The sequence below is a fragment of the Molossus molossus genome, unplaced genomic scaffold (genome assembly GCF_014108415.1).
Source record: "Molossus molossus isolate mMolMol1 unplaced genomic scaffold, mMolMol1.p scaffold_m16_p_11, whole genome shotgun sequence".
NCBI lineage: Eukaryota > Metazoa > Chordata > Mammalia > Chiroptera > Molossidae > Molossus > Molossus molossus.
This window is the reverse complement of record NW_023425346.1, coordinates 76,140,762-76,158,316: the sequence shown is the minus strand read 5'-3', so window position 1 is coordinate 76,158,316 and position 17,555 is coordinate 76,140,762. Positions and strand designations below refer to the sequence as shown.

General features: G+C 45.4%; 1 protein-coding gene across 4 annotated transcripts in view; it reads left to right on the top strand.

The window, feature by feature from the left end:
- RAPGEF4 (Rap guanine nucleotide exchange factor 4) overlaps positions 1–17,555 on the top strand; it is a 282,253-nt gene that overhangs the window by 207,567 nt on the left and 57,131 nt on the right. For all 4 annotated transcript variants that reach the window (XM_036254269.1, XM_036254271.1, XM_036254270.1 and 1 more), the window contains 5 exons: positions 9,190–9,274; positions 11,602–11,662; positions 14,088–14,164; positions 14,591–14,737; positions 16,777–16,892. In XM_036254269.1, coding sequence (XP_036110162.1) covers positions 9,190–9,274; positions 11,602–11,662; positions 14,088–14,164; positions 14,591–14,737; positions 16,777–16,892 — 486 coding nt within the window. The remainder of the gene's footprint in view (positions 1–9,189; positions 9,275–11,601; positions 11,663–14,087; positions 14,165–14,590; positions 14,738–16,776; positions 16,893–17,555) is intronic.

The window sequence follows — 17,555 nt, the reverse complement described above, 5'->3', positions numbered from 1 at the left end:
AAAAAAAACAAACTCTGTGAACTGAGCAGGCTTTATTATCCAAAATTTACAAATGAAGAAATTGAGCTCAGTACATGCCCACTACCTTCCTTAACATCTTAATATCACCCAGTGATGTGTGTGGCTGAACCGGAACCAAGCCCAAGTCTGCTTCTCCCAATCTGATTTCACGGTTTTCATGTCTAATGTTCTGTCTACTAGGTTGTCTCAACTTTGCCCTCTCTGGCAGACTTACTAAACAAACAGTGGACTCCGAAGAATATGGGTGATCCATCTATCACTGATTAATTAAGAATTAATTTTTACAAGGAAAAAGTAATAATGCACCCTCATAAGCACCTACCTCCTCAAAAAAGTTTGCATTTTCCTCCCGAGATATAGATAGATATAGATAGGTAGGTAGATAGATATAGATATAGATATAGATATAGATATAGATATAGATATAGATATAGATATAGATATGCCTCATACATAAAGGCAGGTAGCTGTACTAGCTGATTCCATCCAAATTTGTTTTTTTCAACTTGCTGCCTAGGTGTTTTAGGAAGTATTTATAGTTGCACCTTAATGTTAAACATCTAGCGTGTCCTTGTAGAAAATACTTTTTCTGGAAGTGTGATGGGCATATTCAGTTTCTAAACATGAAAATAATCTCAAATCATATTGTCCTAGAAACAGCACTCAGAAGCCCTGGATTATGGAACCCTTCCCCCATGTCCTGAGGGGGATGTCTTTATTTCTCACAAATATTCATCAACCGTTTTCCCTTTACAACAGCTATAAACTGTGTTCACTTCTAACTTCACAAAGAGAGAAAGAATCCCTGTATACACAGGCTTTGCTATCAACACTAAAAAAAAAAGAAAATGCCTAATTGCATCTGATAAGAGGTTCTTTTCTGGGTTAAAATAAGGTGAAGGGGTGGTGTCATGGCAGGGAGGCGAGCCGACCGAGCTGGGCAGGACCCTTTAAATATGAGGTCACCAGGCTCCTGGAATGACTGCCACGTAAGACCTAAGCCTTAAGAAGCAAGGGTCCTGGGAGGTGAAGAAAAGAAACACAATTTGCTGGTTTGTTAGACAAGTGGGTGAGAAACCACATCAAACTTGCCAGTTAGGGAAGGGAAGAAGGTGAGTTCTCAAGATCTTAGGCGTGTTGGAAAATGATCCGAGTTTGAGAAATGACTTGTAAGCAGGAGAATCAGGTGGGATGAGGTGGCATATTACAATACAATAAAGCATTCTCAACCCCAGAAAAATATAATGAAGCATTTTCTTTATTTTTAAGCTTGACTGTGGCTTATGTAGAAGGAGCGTGGACTTTTCTGGGCATTTCCCCAGGCACCAGGGAGGAGAGCTAAAGGGACCAGGCCGAAGCACGGGTTTCCCGCTTCCTCGCCTGCACGTTTTACCTCGCGCCGTGTCAATGTGCTGCTTGGCGGCTGGGTGAATCCCTCATTTTACCCACGTTCCAATAACTAAGGATCTCTGTCTCTGACCTTGATAAATTCCTTGATAAAACTGTATTTACCAGCAGCTTCCAATATCACCTGGGCCCTCCCATCCTTTAATGTATAAACTGCTTCTCCATCCATCCCCGTTTATTATCTTGTCTGTAACTAGACGTTGCTGCCAGAATGCATCCCCTGCAGAAACTAGGCCTTTCCGCAGCGGGATCCGACAAATCCACATCAATGTGGCACCACGCAGGTTTGTAAAGAAGCAGGGATGCCTAATATCTCTCCCTGTGACATCTGGAAAAGGACAAGTAAAGACCAGGTATATTCACCGGCTGCCACTCAGAGCAGCCCAGAGTCAATTCAGTTCCCTAGCCTCCTAGGCTCCTCTGTGAAGGTGCCTGGGAGATCCCTCCTCCTGCTTGGGGCACAGTGTTCCCTTGACTCTTGAAAGCCAAATTGCCTTCAGTCCTTGGGACCCTTTCATTCCTGTTTGAACAGGCCGGGGGCTGATTTGCAGAATCTCTTCTCCGTTTTTTTCCCTGTCATCCCCGTAAAGACCAAAGCAGGGGAGGTGTTTCATGCCACTGTTTGCCAGGAGAAACCAGCTTTGAAAATGCGACTTTGTTCCGTGATTGTGGCGGGGAAGGCTCCGTTTTAGATTTACCGGGTGCCCCTGGAGGGCAGGGTGGATCAAGAGGAGAACCTTTGTCTGATGCCAGAGTAGAGAGGCGAGTCTCCTCTGAGACACTAGATGGCACAGCAGCTCGGGGCGCCTGGGCTGTTCTCTGTCCCTAGAGCCACAGACGTGAAGATCCCACCCCACCCCCACCCCCGCCCCCCGGCGGGGAGAGGGGCTCACATTCTGATTTACTTCGGTGCCACAGGTAGGCTGCGCTGGCTTTTGCTCCATCTGGCCTCTTCCCTGGGACTTCCGTCAACTTTCAATCCTAATGACATGTTGAAGGCCCTGAGCAACAGAGAGTCCGCTGGTAGCATTTTTCACGAATGTTTTCCTTGCTTTGCTAACTGTGAACATACTCATTTTTTAAAGTAAGTCTCTTCACACCTTGCGGTGCTGATTTCTCTGACCTCAATAAAATTTTGCTGTGAACAGCACCAAAAAGTTCAGGGCTACCAGGGTAGATTGCCAAAGGACGGTGGCCTGCCCTGGGGTGACTCGACCACTTTAGGCCTCAGAGTTCATTTTTTCGCCCTTTCGTTTTGAATGTTATTTAGGAGTAAGACTTTGTTCCATCCTGCTTCAAACGGCTACCGTAGCTTCCCCCACGGCACCCAGGGAGTCTCGTGGAAGTCTGTACTTCTCCACAGTGCTTGCTAGTGACGCGTGCGCGCAGCGGGTAGAACAAGCCCAGTGGGTCTCTGGGCAGGCATGTGGTCTCACCCCCACCGAGCCGGCCCGGGGGCTTTGCTTTATGAGAGGCACAGGGGAGCAGGCAGGCTGAATGCCCCCTTCCTCCACCAGGTTCAGAACGAGAAGGATTTCCCAGGAATGGAGCCCTTCTGGGAACTTCCCTCCTGGGAGTCCTTGCCCTCCTCGGTGTCTGGCAGGAGGACCAGGGCCCCCCCACGCTCTGTTCTGCTTCGCTCTCCGGCTCCTCGCTAGGCATTGCCTCCGAGAGCCGGCCTCGAGCTGCAGCCTGGCCGCTCAGTGAGGGGTGGAGGCCCGCCGGCCGCTGACCTCGCGGTGGCCCGCTCTGACCCTCCCCTGTCCCTGTCTTACCAGCCATGCTCTCCCTCCCGTGCTGCTTTTCTTCTCTGAGTGCTGAGCTCTGGCTGCTTCTAGTTATTTCCCAGACATTTTATTCCTATCTGCTTTCTGTCGTCCAAGAATTCCTAAAATCTCTGATCAGCCGATGCCACCGTTTTATGGTGGTTGGTGGTGGCGCTTGTCTGTTTTCAGTGCTGTTTTGAATTTTCAAGTGTCTTTCCCATTAGACCTTTAGCATAGCAGACAGAACTCTGGCCACAGAAGGGCCCAGCCCAGCAGGTGCCACTTGGTCTTTGGAGATCACCTCTGCTTGGCCCTGCTGGTCTTGCCTGAGTTCGTCTGAGTAACTTCAGCTGGTCTACGATGGTCATTTCTTCCTCGCAGCTGGAGAAATAAATCTATAATCTTTTAGAAAGTGTATCTTTTCCTCCATGTAACAGGATTTGGAGTAAGAGGTGAGGTCCAGCATCTTCATCCCATCCCTTCCCTCCATTAACTATTCGCCATGACAAATGTGAGTGATACTTGACCTTGAATAGGAGGGATCACAGAACGTGAGCCCCCATTTTTCTCAGGCCACAAGTCAGGAACTGGTTTTTGGTATTGCTGCCGCATATCCTTTGGGCAGACCCTGCATTCAGCACGAACTGTGAGAACTGCTGTGCTTGTTCGTCTGCTAAACTGTATTGAACATCCACCCTGATAATAATTCACCCTACATTTGTGTTGTATTTCCAGCATATCAGTGCTTCCTGTGTGCTCACTCATTTACCCTTACAACAATCCTGTTTATTATTCTCTTTCACAGATGCAGAAACAAGGCATTAGGCCAGTCGGGCACCTAGGAAGCTCACGATTTAGACCTAAAGTCCAGTTTCTGCTTCCAGCCCGGCGCCCTGTGCACAGTCACGTGCTGCTCCTCCTGAGAAGAGCAGCGCAGGCTTATGGGCATTTCAGCAAATAGCATTCTTCACACCGTGTCGTAAGGACCACAGTAGTAGGATCTGTGCCCTGGAAGAAAAAAGGCTGGAGGACCAGTTTTCCTGGGAGAGATGACATCTGAGCTGGGCTGGAAGCAGAAAATACTATCCTAGGCAAGGGAGGAGGAGCCGGGGAAGTCTCGTGTCATGACAAAGCACAGCATGTTTGAGGGATGAGAGAGGGCTGGCACGGGTGGAGCAGAGAACAGAGCCGTGAGGGGAGGTATGAAGAGGGGGAGGGAAGACGAACAAGTCTGCAGAAGTCAGCTGAGGTCTGCTTTTCCAGAGCCTCGTGTGCTGACGAGGTAGCGCCCGGGCAAGCTGGGCTTGGGCTGGTCGGCTGTCTGGGAAGAGGTGCCCAGCAAGCTCTCGGAGCTCAGGGAAGATGTCTGGAGATACAGGCCGGGCCTTAGCATTGTACAGAGGAGAGCTGGGGTGCTCCCAGGGAGAGAAAGCAGAACCAAATGAGAGCAGAGCTGAAGGCAGAACACTGGGGCACAGCACAACTTTGTTGAACAACAGACCCAAAAAGACATTGGACAGAAATGTTCGGGAAGCAGGAGGAGAGTCGGGGGGCAGCGCGGGGAGACCGGGGAGGAGAGCCTCTGTCAGTGCTCCGTGGTGTCCGCGGGGGAGCTGAGCAGCTTTGAGACCCGGCTCGAATGTCACCGCCTTTGCCGTCTTCTCCCGCCTCCGTGCCGGGCCTCAGACTTCCTGTGGTGGCTCACGGGGCAGCCCCCACCCGGCGACGCCAGTGTTGTAATATGCTGCCTTGAGGATCTCTCAGAGTTCTTTCCCATATGTTTAATTATTGGACAATACATAATCATTTTGAATATAATATGATGTGCAGATTCTAAAGGTAGCACTTTTTTAAATCTGTAAGAGGAAATTAATATGAAAAAAAAAACTTAAAAAAAAAAGAATCAGCCCTGGCTGGTTTGGCTTAGCAGTTAGAATGTCAGTCTGTGGGCCAGAGAGTCCTGGGTTCGGTTCCTGCTAAGGGCATGAACCTCGATTGCAGTTTGTCCCCGGCCCCGGTTGGGGTTGTGTGGATGGTGGCCAGTCGATGTTTCTCTCTCACACTGATGTTTCTCTCTCTCTTCCTCCCTCTGTCCCTCCTGCTCTATCTGAAGATAAATGCAAAAATGTCCTTGGGTGAGGATAAAAAAAAAATCAAGCCCTGGCCGGTTTGGCTCAGTGGTTAGAGCGTCGGCCTGCAGTCTGGAGAGACCCGGGTTAGGTTTCCGCTAAGGGCATGTACCTCGGTTGCAGTTTGTCCCGGCCCTGGTTGGGTCGCATGGGTGGCAGCCACTCGATGTGTCCCTTTCATGTCGATGTTTCTCTCTCTCTCTCTCCCCCTCCCGCTCTATCTGAAGATAAAATGTAAAAAATGTCCTCGGGTGAGGATAAAAATAAAATCAATCTGTTAATTGAAACAGTAGAGACAAAGGGGTAGAAAATAAAAGAACAGAATGAGATCTAAAATGTGTTCCATAAACAGAGAAAACAATTTGGGATGGTCAATATTTTAAAAAAATAATGATTGAGAATTTTCCAGATTGTTGAAATGCAGAAATTTTCAGATTCAAGAGCCACCATGAATCCCAGGAGGGATGAATAAAGTGTAGTCCATACTTGCATAGTCAAATTGCAAATTATCAAAAACAAAGAGATCTTAAAAGCAGCAGAGGAATAAAAAGATCACTACAATGATATGACAATTAGATTGATGTCAAATATGTCAACAGCAAGCTGACAGGCAAGAATTCAGGGATAATCTTCAATGTGCTGAGAGAAACCACCAACTTAAAACAATCATACAACAATGAGGAAAGAAAAAAAAAGCCAAGAGAATTTACCAACAATGAATTGGATGCTAAACAAACTTTTGAAGCATATATTTCAGGGTCCTGGCTGAGTATCTCGGTTGGTTAGAGCAGAGCATTCTCCTAATACCCAAGGTTGTGAGTTCAATCCCTGGTCAGGGCACATACAAGAATCAACTGATAAATACATAAATAAGTGGAACAGCAAATCTCTCTCTGTCAAATCAATAAATAAAAAACTGATAATAAAATAAAGCATATATTTCAGGAGAAAAAACATCTCAGGAAAAATAAGGAATCAGTTAAACCACCCCCCAAAAGGAGTCGATGAATAAGGATTTCATATTGATGTTATGTAAAAACACTCTTCCTAAACTCATAGAGACCTGCTCTCAGAATTGATCCTGTTAAGATTGTAGAGTTAAATTCCAACCCTTTCTTTTCTCAGCTGAGTTTTCCTCCTCCTGCTGTAACAGTCCATCCCATGGAGGTGAGGATGAGACTCAGCGACGGCTTCTCTTTAGCCAGGCTTCGAGGGTCCATGTGATTTGCAGCTCATGTCAAGTAGCAGGAACAGCAGGGCAGCTTCTTGTGCGAAAGAGCCATAATCCTATTACGCCACCTTAGACTTTCACCTTAGCTACCTCTGTCATTGTAGATGGACTGAGGTGACTGTGACTTTTAAATCCCCAAGGATCCTTATTTCGAAATCCCATGTGTAAGTCAAGTAGTAGATTAGGCCCCCTGCTGAGAAGGCCTGGCTCCTTCAGAGCCCTGTGGCCATAGCTTTCTCTTTGGTGTGTTTGGGTTCTGTGCTTTGAGTTTCACCTTTAAGCACTGGATGGATACACGGTGGTGATCCTTGGCAGGAGGTGAGCCTGGCTGGCATCTCCCCGGGTCATGGATTTAGTACCTGTCTTTGTATAGTCGAGATTGGGAAATAGATCCTCCGCCCATGCTGGAAGAGAGGCATGCCGTCTTCTTTCATTCCTACTCAAGCTGTCTTTGAGAAGGCGATGGGCAAGGTGTGCAAAGAGTTTACTTCCCCCATCAGCCCCACTACATCCGTCATCTCCCCCATACCATCAACAGTCGCAAAATCTTTTAATCTGATTAACTTTTTAGAATGTTTATAGTTTGGTTTTGATTGCTCAGAGTGCTTATCTATAACTACTTACATTTCAGATGTGCCTTGCTGGCCCAAATGTTGCACTTTGTCAGTTGAACCTCTTATACAAAGGTTTGAATTTTGAATATCATTCTGCTGGGCATTTTTTCTTTTAGCCCTTACACAAATACATATGCAGGGGCCTTCCCATTCACTGCTTCCCTCAGCTCTCACATCTGTCTCAGGGAGGCGTGTTCCAGTTTACAGATGAGACCGAGGCTGGTGTCACTCAGATGGTGAGGGTTACACTATGGCTAAAACTTTATCTTCAGGCTGGGAATCCAGTGCTCTGTTCAGTACACCAACATTCCCTGAATTTATTTGACCTAGGATCACTTTTTTTTTTTTTATCCTCACCTGAGAATATTTTTCCATTGATTTTCAGATGGAGTAAGGTTGGGGGGCGGGGCATTGATATGAGAGAAACACATCGACCAGTTGACCCCGCATGACCCCAACCAGGACCAGGGATTGAACCGCAACTGAGGCACGTGTCCTTGACCAGAATCAAACCCACACCCTTTGGTCTGAAGGCCAATGCTCTAATCACTGAGCCAAACTGGCCAGGGTGACCTAGGATCACTTTTTTTTTTTATCCTCACCCGAGGACATTTTTTGCATTTTATCTTATGATAGAGCGGGAGGCAGAGAGGGAGGAAGAGAGAGAAAGAAACATCAATGTGAGAGAGACACATCGAGTGGTTGCCACCCACACGACCCCAAACGGGACTGGGGACAAACTGCAACCAAGTTACGTGCCCTTAGTGGGAACCAAACCCAGGTCTCTCTAGTCCGCGGTTCACTTCTCTAACCGCTGAGCCAAACCGGCCAGGGCGAGGATCACTTTTTAAAAATAGAATATAGTTAAGGATGGAACACCATCTGTAGCTCATTAAAGTTTAAATGTTTAATAGACAATAACATTGAATAATACCATAAGTTACCGAAATTTTAGGACAAAATATGTAAGAGACTGATGGCTATGTAGTAGGTAACATGCACGACTGCAGCCATTAGCTGAGAGCAAATGCTGTCCGTCAGTGTGGACAGAGCTGGACTTCCTAGCACTCTCAGGATTAATCACCAATTTGTTTTAAAATTTCAATAACATATTAGTCAGGGTTTCTTATATTGCAGAGAGCAATAGACTATCTAAATTACTGACCAACCCTATGTTCTCATTGATCTGTAATTAAACACTGTGAGTGATTCCAGAATAATTATGGGCATAAAAGATGATTAGGAATCTACTCTGTCCTCTCATGCCAAAATGTCCATCGCATCCACATACCCTATCCTTAAAGGAAGGTTACTGGATACTAGTTTTATAATGACTTACAGGGGTTAAAAGTTAACTAGTACACTGATTTAACACCTCATGTTCATCCATGAAACAGAGTTTGGGAAATGTAAGTATATACTTTCCTTCTTTCCCTTTCTTCCTAATCCCAGACACTATGTTTGCCTTCTACTCATGTCATGTCCTCACCTCCTCAGGGATAGGCAAGAAAATATTGAGTCTCTATACATCCTTCTCCAAGGCCTGTGGTAGAAGCACGTTATATAACCTGAATACAGTGACAGCAGCATTATTATTCTGTGAGGCTAGGATATCACACAGGATCCCAAGGAATTTGGATCAATCATCCAGCTGATGAAATCAATTGTTTCTAGTTGTGTTTTTGTTGATGTTGATTAAGATGGTAATGAAAAGCAATTTTTAGAGCAATCATCTGCAAAGTGAGAGACAGATTAGCCAACTACCGTGTGGGCATAGATGTTCTTCCCTCTGAGATTGGAAGGGAGGGGACTCTGTGCTTCCATTAAGAACACATTCATTTCAAAACTGCCTTCATAGTGGGATTACCATGGCATAATCTCGGCCCCTGCCAATAGCTGTTTATAAAGACAACGCCTCAGAAATCTGTGAGCACGGTACTGACCCTTGAATCCACTTCTGCAGTTCAAGCTTTAGGGATGACTTTTTTCTCATTATTCCCTTGTTTCTTTTTTCTTTGCAGACCTGGCCAGAGAAATGTGGATGACCTGGAGATTATCTATGATGAGCTCCTTCACATTAAAGCCTTGTCCCATCTTTCTACCACCGTAAGTCGTCTCCTCTTGCACAGGGGCGGGGGACTCGGAGCTACACAGTTAGGACTGGGGGAGTGCGTCATGGCATGGAGGGCAGGAATGTCTGAACGCTACCTCATCTTTCTCGTGAGGTGCTAAATAAGTCATGACCAAGAACAAGCACTGTGATGGGGTCGAGTGTGGTCACATCATTAGCACTCACCAGCGTGCCCTGCACGCCAAAGCAGTTTGATGTAAGTGGGAATGGGACATACCTGAGCCTTGGAACCTGCACACTCTGGCAAGAGAGCCAGGCCCTCCAAGGGGCTCCGAGACCCTTCCGCGAAACACAGAGCCAGAGGGAGGAAGGAGAGAAATTAAGATGAGCGGTGCTGCCCAAGTGGCCAGCTTTGCTCAGGTTTGCTGCCCTATTGAGGAAGGACACAGAAGGTTCAAGAGAGCGTCACTTGAGATGTGTTAGGGCACAATAGCAGTACCTAGTAGTGAAAATGGCTCAATGCTGTATCTGACTCCAAACTACGTAACTAGGATGTTGAGGACAGCAGTGAATGGAAATTAAGCCCCTAAATAGGGACAGAAATACTCCTTCCATAGAAGGAACATAGGAGGAGGATTTCCAGGCAACACAGGCCTCCAATAATGCTAATAATAACAATAATAAAAGAAGTTGTTTCAGTGTTCACAGATTGTATACCGAGGCCCTTAGCAACACCTACCTCCCTAATTTGCCTTTCATTCCCAGCTCCCTGGGTGATTGTTACGCTATCACGTGGTAGCGGTGTCTCTGCTCCCTGCTCTGGGAGGTCGGCTTTGGGTCTCTGAAGAGAGCAGCGAGGCATTTTTCACAGCCTCAAGCAGGAGAGCTCCAAACCCTACACCCTTTAACCCAACAGACCTGCCTTCACAGCCCTACCCCCTGCACTGTTAGGGGTCCAGAGCTTGCTCACCTACGTGAAGACACCAGGGGCACGGTCCAGCCCAGCCTCCCCATCCACCCACCACTGCCCTGTCATCCTCACTTCATCCATGGGTGCAGGGAGGAGGTCTGGTGCCTGGGAGCCTTGTCTGGGGAGCCCCGCAAATGTAAGCACTACAGACACTCTCTACAGAGGAAGCGAGGGAAGACCCTGTTCCCTACCTGGGCTCCAGGTCCCCTGCATGCCCCTGCTCTGACTTCCCCAGACCTGACGGAATTGAGAAGATTATGGATAGTCCCTTCTTCTCCCTTAAACCACAGGTACCCAGGCATTGTGGGAACCTCTCAGGGAGATAGAGCCATAATTTGGGACCATAATTTGGAATTTAAAAAAAATTTTAAGTGTCTTGGAACATAAATCAGCTTACACATTTGAGCTTAATTATTCAACTACAAGACATTGAATTTTCAACATGTTTTCAGTGAAGCATCGGTGTGATGCAGGGAAGCACCTCTAACAGCAGCAGAGCGGGGTGTATTGTGGATGCCCTCACCTCCTCACCAAGGCTAAAGCTAGGCTGTGCGATGAGCTAGCGCACGCCTGTGAACCCACCTTCGAAACCATCTCTAGGGCGGTTGTCTCGTGTGAATTAGCTCAGACAGTAGCTTTTGCAAGAGCTTCAAGAATCTAATGGCAAATCTAGCGAACTTACATGCATCTACGCATAACCAATGGACACAGACAATAGTGTGGGGAAGGCAGGAGCGGGGCGGGATTAGGAAGGAAGAGGTCAATGGGGGAAAAGAGGAGACATCTGTAATGCATTCAACAAAAAAGATAAGTTTAAAAAGAAAGGAAAAGCTTCTAGATGGATAAAAAGTATTAGAATATGAAGGAAGTGGATGATTAGGGTAATAACTAGTATTTATTGAGCAGTTGACATGTGCCAGACACTGTAGTAAATGCATAACCTCATTTAAATGGATGTCTATCCTGTGAGTTAGGAAGCGTTGGTCTTATTTACAGCCCAGGGAACCGGAGCTGCGAGGGGTGAGTGATTTGCCCCAGCTCCTGACCAGCGGCGCTGGGCTTCCAAGTCGGATAGATCTGAATGCCGAGCCTGTGTTCTCAGCATCGTGCATATAATTAGCCATAGCTTTAGTTCATTTAATTGTGCAATTTGACTATTTTACAAGCAAAATCATTACTCGAGGTACATTATTTTGTGTTTTATCCTGTATAAAATAAAGTGTTCTTGAAGCTGAATAAGAAAAGAATGTGGTTCTAGACCACAGTAGCAGTAAGCAGAGTCGGGATGGGCGGTGTGGGAGGAAGGGCACAGTTAGCGCCGCTCAGAAAGGGACCGTGTCCCTCCCCTTCCCGCTGAGCTGGCCTTTCCACACGCTTTCTGCTTTCTTCCAGGTGAAGCGGGAGTTAGCCGGCGTTCTCATTTTTGAGTCTCATGCTAAAGGAGGCACCGTGTGTGAGTGGAAGCTGCCATCGGCGTTGCTAGCGCCTGCCTAGCCCCCTCCCGAGCACATGCCATGGAAGGCTGACTGCAAATGCCCCCTTGGGCCAGGCTCAGACTTGGCAGAGCGTCCTGTGTCACTTGGTTTTCCGGACCTGTGTTCATTCCGGCACATGTTTGTTATTCTGCAGCCCGGCGGTCTTCTGGGACCAGCGTGGCGCAGCCGCCAGTCTGAGCCTCTGCTCGCGCCCAGCTGCTGGCTCAGGCCGTGTTCGCAGAGGGTGGGATGAGATGCTGCTCCTCAGGCGGGACCTTTCACACTGACCCCACTTCATGGGCAGTGTTAGAGGAATAGTCCAGATTGCTCGTTAGAAGGGTCCTGTTCTCTGCTCTCGCTTCCCCTCTCGGCTCCAAGCCTCTGAGCCCAACACGCAGTATTTAGGGTCTCTCCAGGATCCAGGCTGTGACTTAGTTCTGTGATCATATTTGGAAGCAAGAAATTGAAATTTGGTATCAGTAAATGTGAACAACATTATTCAGGCTAACATTGCCCGCTAACCTGCAAAGTCCTTGGAAGGCAGGGTTAGTGGTCTGCTCGGGGCAGGAAATGCCACCCTCTCGAATCTCTCTTGGAGAACCGTGCGCCTCAGCACGCGAAGTTCTCAGAAGTGCTGCAATGAAAACAGTGTTCACTCCATGTAGACTCACAGTTCCCAAGCCCAGTACAACACAGAACGCTTGTTTAATGGACACCTGTTAACGTTTCAAGAGACATTTCTTGAAAAGTCTTGCTCTTTCTTCAGACTACGCATTAGTCAAATAAGTAGGGGGCAGGAATTGTAAAAGCAAAAGGAATTATTAAAAATTATATTTCAAAATGTTTTTCAGTCATCAAAAGTGATCTCTCTAGCCCTGGCCAGTTTGGCTCAGCAGATGGAGCGTCGGCCTATAGACCGGAGAGTCCCGGGTTCGGTTCCTGCTAAGGACAATTACCTTGGTTGCAGTTTGTCCCCAGCCCCAGTTGGGGTCGTGTGAGTGGCAGCCACTTGATGTGTCTCTCTCACATTGATATTTTTTTCTCTCTCTCTCCCTCCCACTCTCCCTCCTGCTCTAGCTGAAGATAAATGCAAAAAAAGAAAAAAAATGATATTTCTAATATTGACATTTATTTTAGTAAGAATGTCCTTTCTTGAAATTTTAAAGGTTTGCTTTAGTATTTAAAAAATTGTTATGATCACTGGTGATTTACAACTTCTCTTTTATTCTTTTCATTCAAACTTACTGATTGTTTTCATTTCATTATGAAATATTTAAATATTTCAAACAAATAATAGAGATTATTACAAGCACCTTTTTAATCTTTATTAAACACTAAATGCATTTTTTTTTATGTTTTCTATAGAATGACATTATCTGAGGAATGGGGTAGTCCCAGAGATGTGGAAGTGGGGTACAGACTGACAATCCCCAGAAGACGGGGTGGGGGAGAGATAAACCACAGAACTTAAATGCATGTATGCATGCACAATGGACGTGGACAACAAAGCTGGGGACAAGGCGGGGAGGGAGGGGGAGGGGGAGTCAGTGGGGAGAAAAGGAGAAACATTTGTTAACAAAAATAAATTAATTAATTAATAAAAAAAAGAATGACATTATAGTTACAGCTGAAGGTCCCTTGCTTCCTCCTTTATCTTACTCTTCTCTTTCCCTCTCCAAGGTAACTTCTACCCTATATGTAACGGTTATCATTCCAACCCCTTAAAATATATATCTCTATATATCTATATGTATCTATATAGATATATATGTAGATAGATATATATGTAGATATATGTCAATATATGTCGATATATAGCCATAAACAATAAGTAGTAGTGATTTGCATGTTTTCAATTTACATTACTGGTCAGATTACTTTTTTATTGTTGTTAATCCTCACCGGAGGATAATCCTCCATTGATTTCCAGATAGAGTGGAGGGAAGAAGGGAGGGAGGGAGAGAGAGAGACAAATATCAATGTGAAAGAGACACAACAACTGGCCAGGCCAGGAATCGAACCCACAACGCTTCGGTCCTTAGGCCTCTGCTCCAACCATTGAGCCAAACTGGCCAAGGCTGGTCAGATTACTTTCAAAAACTGTTTTCTGTAGCATAATACGTGTTGATGAACTGAGAGTGGACGTGTATTGCTTGGTGAGCTGGCTTGCTGGGGGATTGATGTCTTATGCACACAGCTCTGTCAGGGCCAAGCCGATAGAGCAGTGTTTCTGTTCCTTTTATGATCTATAGAAAAGGAAAGAATATCCCACCTGAATAAGTTAGTATTTTCCAGTAATTTTTTTCCCTTCTAGAATAAATGTGTAATTCTGGGAACTTAAAAATGATGGTTTGATAAGCTGTAATTTATATTGATGTGCTTCTGTTCTTGTCATAATTTTAGTGTTTAACCAGGGGGAAGAAGGTACCTCCTGGTACATTATTCTGAAAGGATCGGTGAATGTAGTCATTTACGGCAAGGTACATACATATACATCCTTTTCTTTCCCAACCTTTACACTGTTCCATTTACTAGTGCAGCTCTAGGTAGTAACAATGTAGTGCTACAATTAAACTGCAACAACATTGTTACTCTATGTAGAAATGTCATTATAGCGTCTAATCATAAATTATCTCAATAGTTATACACAGAGTAGTGTTGAACTTTCTGGGGCTCATCTCCTTATAGATTATAATGTATACATTTAAGTTACTCCATAGCCCATATTACTCAATAAAAGAAAAATGAAACATTATAATTTAATTATATAACCCCTCTTTGGCATCCCTAAGTACAGCCCATTTATATATACAGTGTGCCAGGGAAATGGGGTCCTGTGGCATGAGGCGGGTGGGTGTTGGCTCTGTTTTAGGGATCATCTCCATCTGAATGTTTGTTCTCCTCAGGGTGTGGTCTGTACCCTGCATGAAGGAGATGATTTTGGCAAGTTGGCACTAGTGAATGATGCCCCGAGAGCTGCCTCTATTGTCTTACGAGAAGATAATTGCCATTTCTTAAGAGTCGACAAGGAGGATTTCAACCGGATTCTGAGGGTAAGGCCACGGCAAAGCATGGCTGAAGGGCATGCCATTTTTCGTTTTGCCAGAGAAGAAAAGCCTTGAGTATAGTGTTAATTGAGCGGTGCTGTGATTAAAGAAGCTCCAGGAACAAAGGGCCACGGTCACAGACCTGGGGTGTTCGGTGTGCTGGTGTGCATTCTGGGGCCCAGAGGGAAATTCCAGGGAGGCTGCAGTGTGGCAGGCTGGCTAGACCAGACAGCTTTGCATGTGCCTGAACCGGTCCAGGAGCACAGAAGACAGGGGCACTGCCTTGGCAAGTGTCAAGGTGAAATGTTTCTCTGCAATCCTGGGCTTCCACTTTTGTGCCTTCCTCCCTCATGCTTTCTCTTTCCCAAACCTTTCTAGTCTCCACCAATCTCTTCCCAAATCTGAACCTTTCTATGACATCACACACTCTCTTGATTTATTGATCGATTACATTTTAGTGGGGCTTAATGTTAATCGTGATTACTCTAACCAAGCATTTTCATTTTGCGTGCTTTGTGTCAAATTGATTCACACTAAAGGAATTCCTGGCTTGGGCAAGTAGGTGAAGAACAATTGCATGTCAAGCTGGCTCTGCAGATAGGCCTAATCTGAGCTTGTTACAGTATCTGTGAGAGTGGGTGTTCTTTAGAAGAGATGGTCTCTGGACTTTCCCCACCATGCAGCCCCTGGTCCCTTGGGAGGAACAATCAGCTCTGGCAGCTGGAGGCCTGATTATGGACTGCTGGGGATGCTGACAGTGTCCCATCACCCCTGGCCTCCCAGGTGGCCCATACTCCATCCCTCCCTAGCTTGAGTTCACCCGGAGATACGGATCCCTCCAGGATCACTCTGCTCTGTTCCCTTCCCTGCTGGCCCCCAGAGCAAACTCTCTTCTCTGCCTCTCCCACCCTTAGCATCATTGTCCATCCTACCTGAAAATCCAAAATGCAGCTTCTATATGCTTTTTGGTACATTTGACATTATTTAACAGTTATTTACAATGTCATTCTTCATTCCTCATGCATGGACACCTATCACTACACAGCCTTAAATACTTGCCTTGGTGGCACAATTTCTGCACCAAAGTTTGTCTTAGGAGTGCTTCTCTCAATGCAAAGAAAGTTCAATTAAAAGCTGTACCATTGGCCCAGCGAGTGTGGCTCAGTGGATTGAGGGTTGTCTGGTGGACTGAGAGGGCACATGCCTGGGTTGCGATCTCTACATCAGTATTGTTTCTATCTCTCTCTCCTGTCCCCCACTCTCTCTCTCCCTCAAAAAAAAAAATCAATTAAAAAAATAAAAAGCTGTAGCATTGAATAATATAGAAAAAAATACCACATGAAATTTGACTTGCTTCTTATCTAATCTCTTTTAAAATGGGGGTCAAATGATGAGAAAAAGCACATTAAATTTTTTAAATTAATTATTTAAAATGACATTGAAATGTAGAGGTAAACTAATTAACTCTTTGAAATTTGCACATACGGAGTTTACATTTAGCCAAGAACTTATTTCATAGAATCACATTAGGACCATGATTATTGATGTAATTTATGAAATTATTCAAAACAACTGAAAAAAATGGTTTTAACACATTTCAAACTGACTGTGTAAAAATAAACAGTCTTAATTAGAGAGAAAAGTACCACTCCTAAGAAAATTAAATACCCTCTGAAGAAAATCAGAATGAAAGAACTTGGTGGAAGCTGAATGTGTTTGCCACTTATGTTTCTAGAGATAAATGCTTTGCTCCCTTGTCTCCCCGCCATACCACCCTCTCGCAAAGGTTCCCCAGAGCACAGGCACGCTCCTCTCTACTCTGCTGATTTTCTGAATCAGGGGTAAAAGCAGAGCTTTAAAACTACATGTCTAAAGCTCAGCTGGTCCATTCTCTGGCCGTTCCAGCCCTTGACTTTGAAAATGACTTAATTTGTAGACACAACAATTAGCATCACAAGTACCAAATGAGTTTCTGAAGCATTTGAAATTTTTTTCATTGTCTGAGCAAATGGCAGCATCTGTATGTGGTGTGATTTGTATTGCAGGACGTCGAGGCAAACACAGTCAGACTTAAAGAACATGACCAAGATGTCTTGGTGCTGGAGAAGGTCCCTGCGGGGAACAGGGCTTCTAATCAAGGAAACTCACAGCCTCAGCAAAAGTAGGTTTGCATCCACCACTGCAATGCCAGACTGCGATTAACCTTTTCACATGGTATCGTCATTTCTGCAGTAGCATGTTCTCCTTTTCTGTGGAAGATGGCCCTGTGTGTGACTTCTTTCCTGGACTAATCACATATTTTGTGGAGGATAATGTATCCATTTCTGGCACTGTGTTTAGCTTGGTGCTTAGAGTGATTTGAGGTGGGGAAGTGGGGGAATATTCCCCTACTCCAAAAATGCTCTCTGGATACAGTGTTCAATTGTAACAGCTTGGGACAGAAGGTACGGAGGGAACAATGGAAGTAGGAATGCCAGGCAGCTCCAAGGACATGGAGGCCCTAGGTGATGAGAACCTTCGGTATTTGGATTTCATATGGAGGATTTCTCAAGAAGTGTTTTCATCTTGTTATCAAAATGAGCATCTTTGACAGAAACCCAGATTTCAAATATAAGGCAGGCTGTTGATCGCAGCCCGGAAGCATCCGTTTGGCCTCCTCCATACTTATTCCTGCTATTGTCAAACGCGTACTTGCTTTTCGGGTCCCTGTTTAACTTGGGTCTCTACAGCATATGTATGTTCAGTTCCATCTTTTGCAGCAACTTCCTACTTGAGACTTTTTCATCAAATGTACCAACATTTGAATGGTAGTACAGGAGAATTA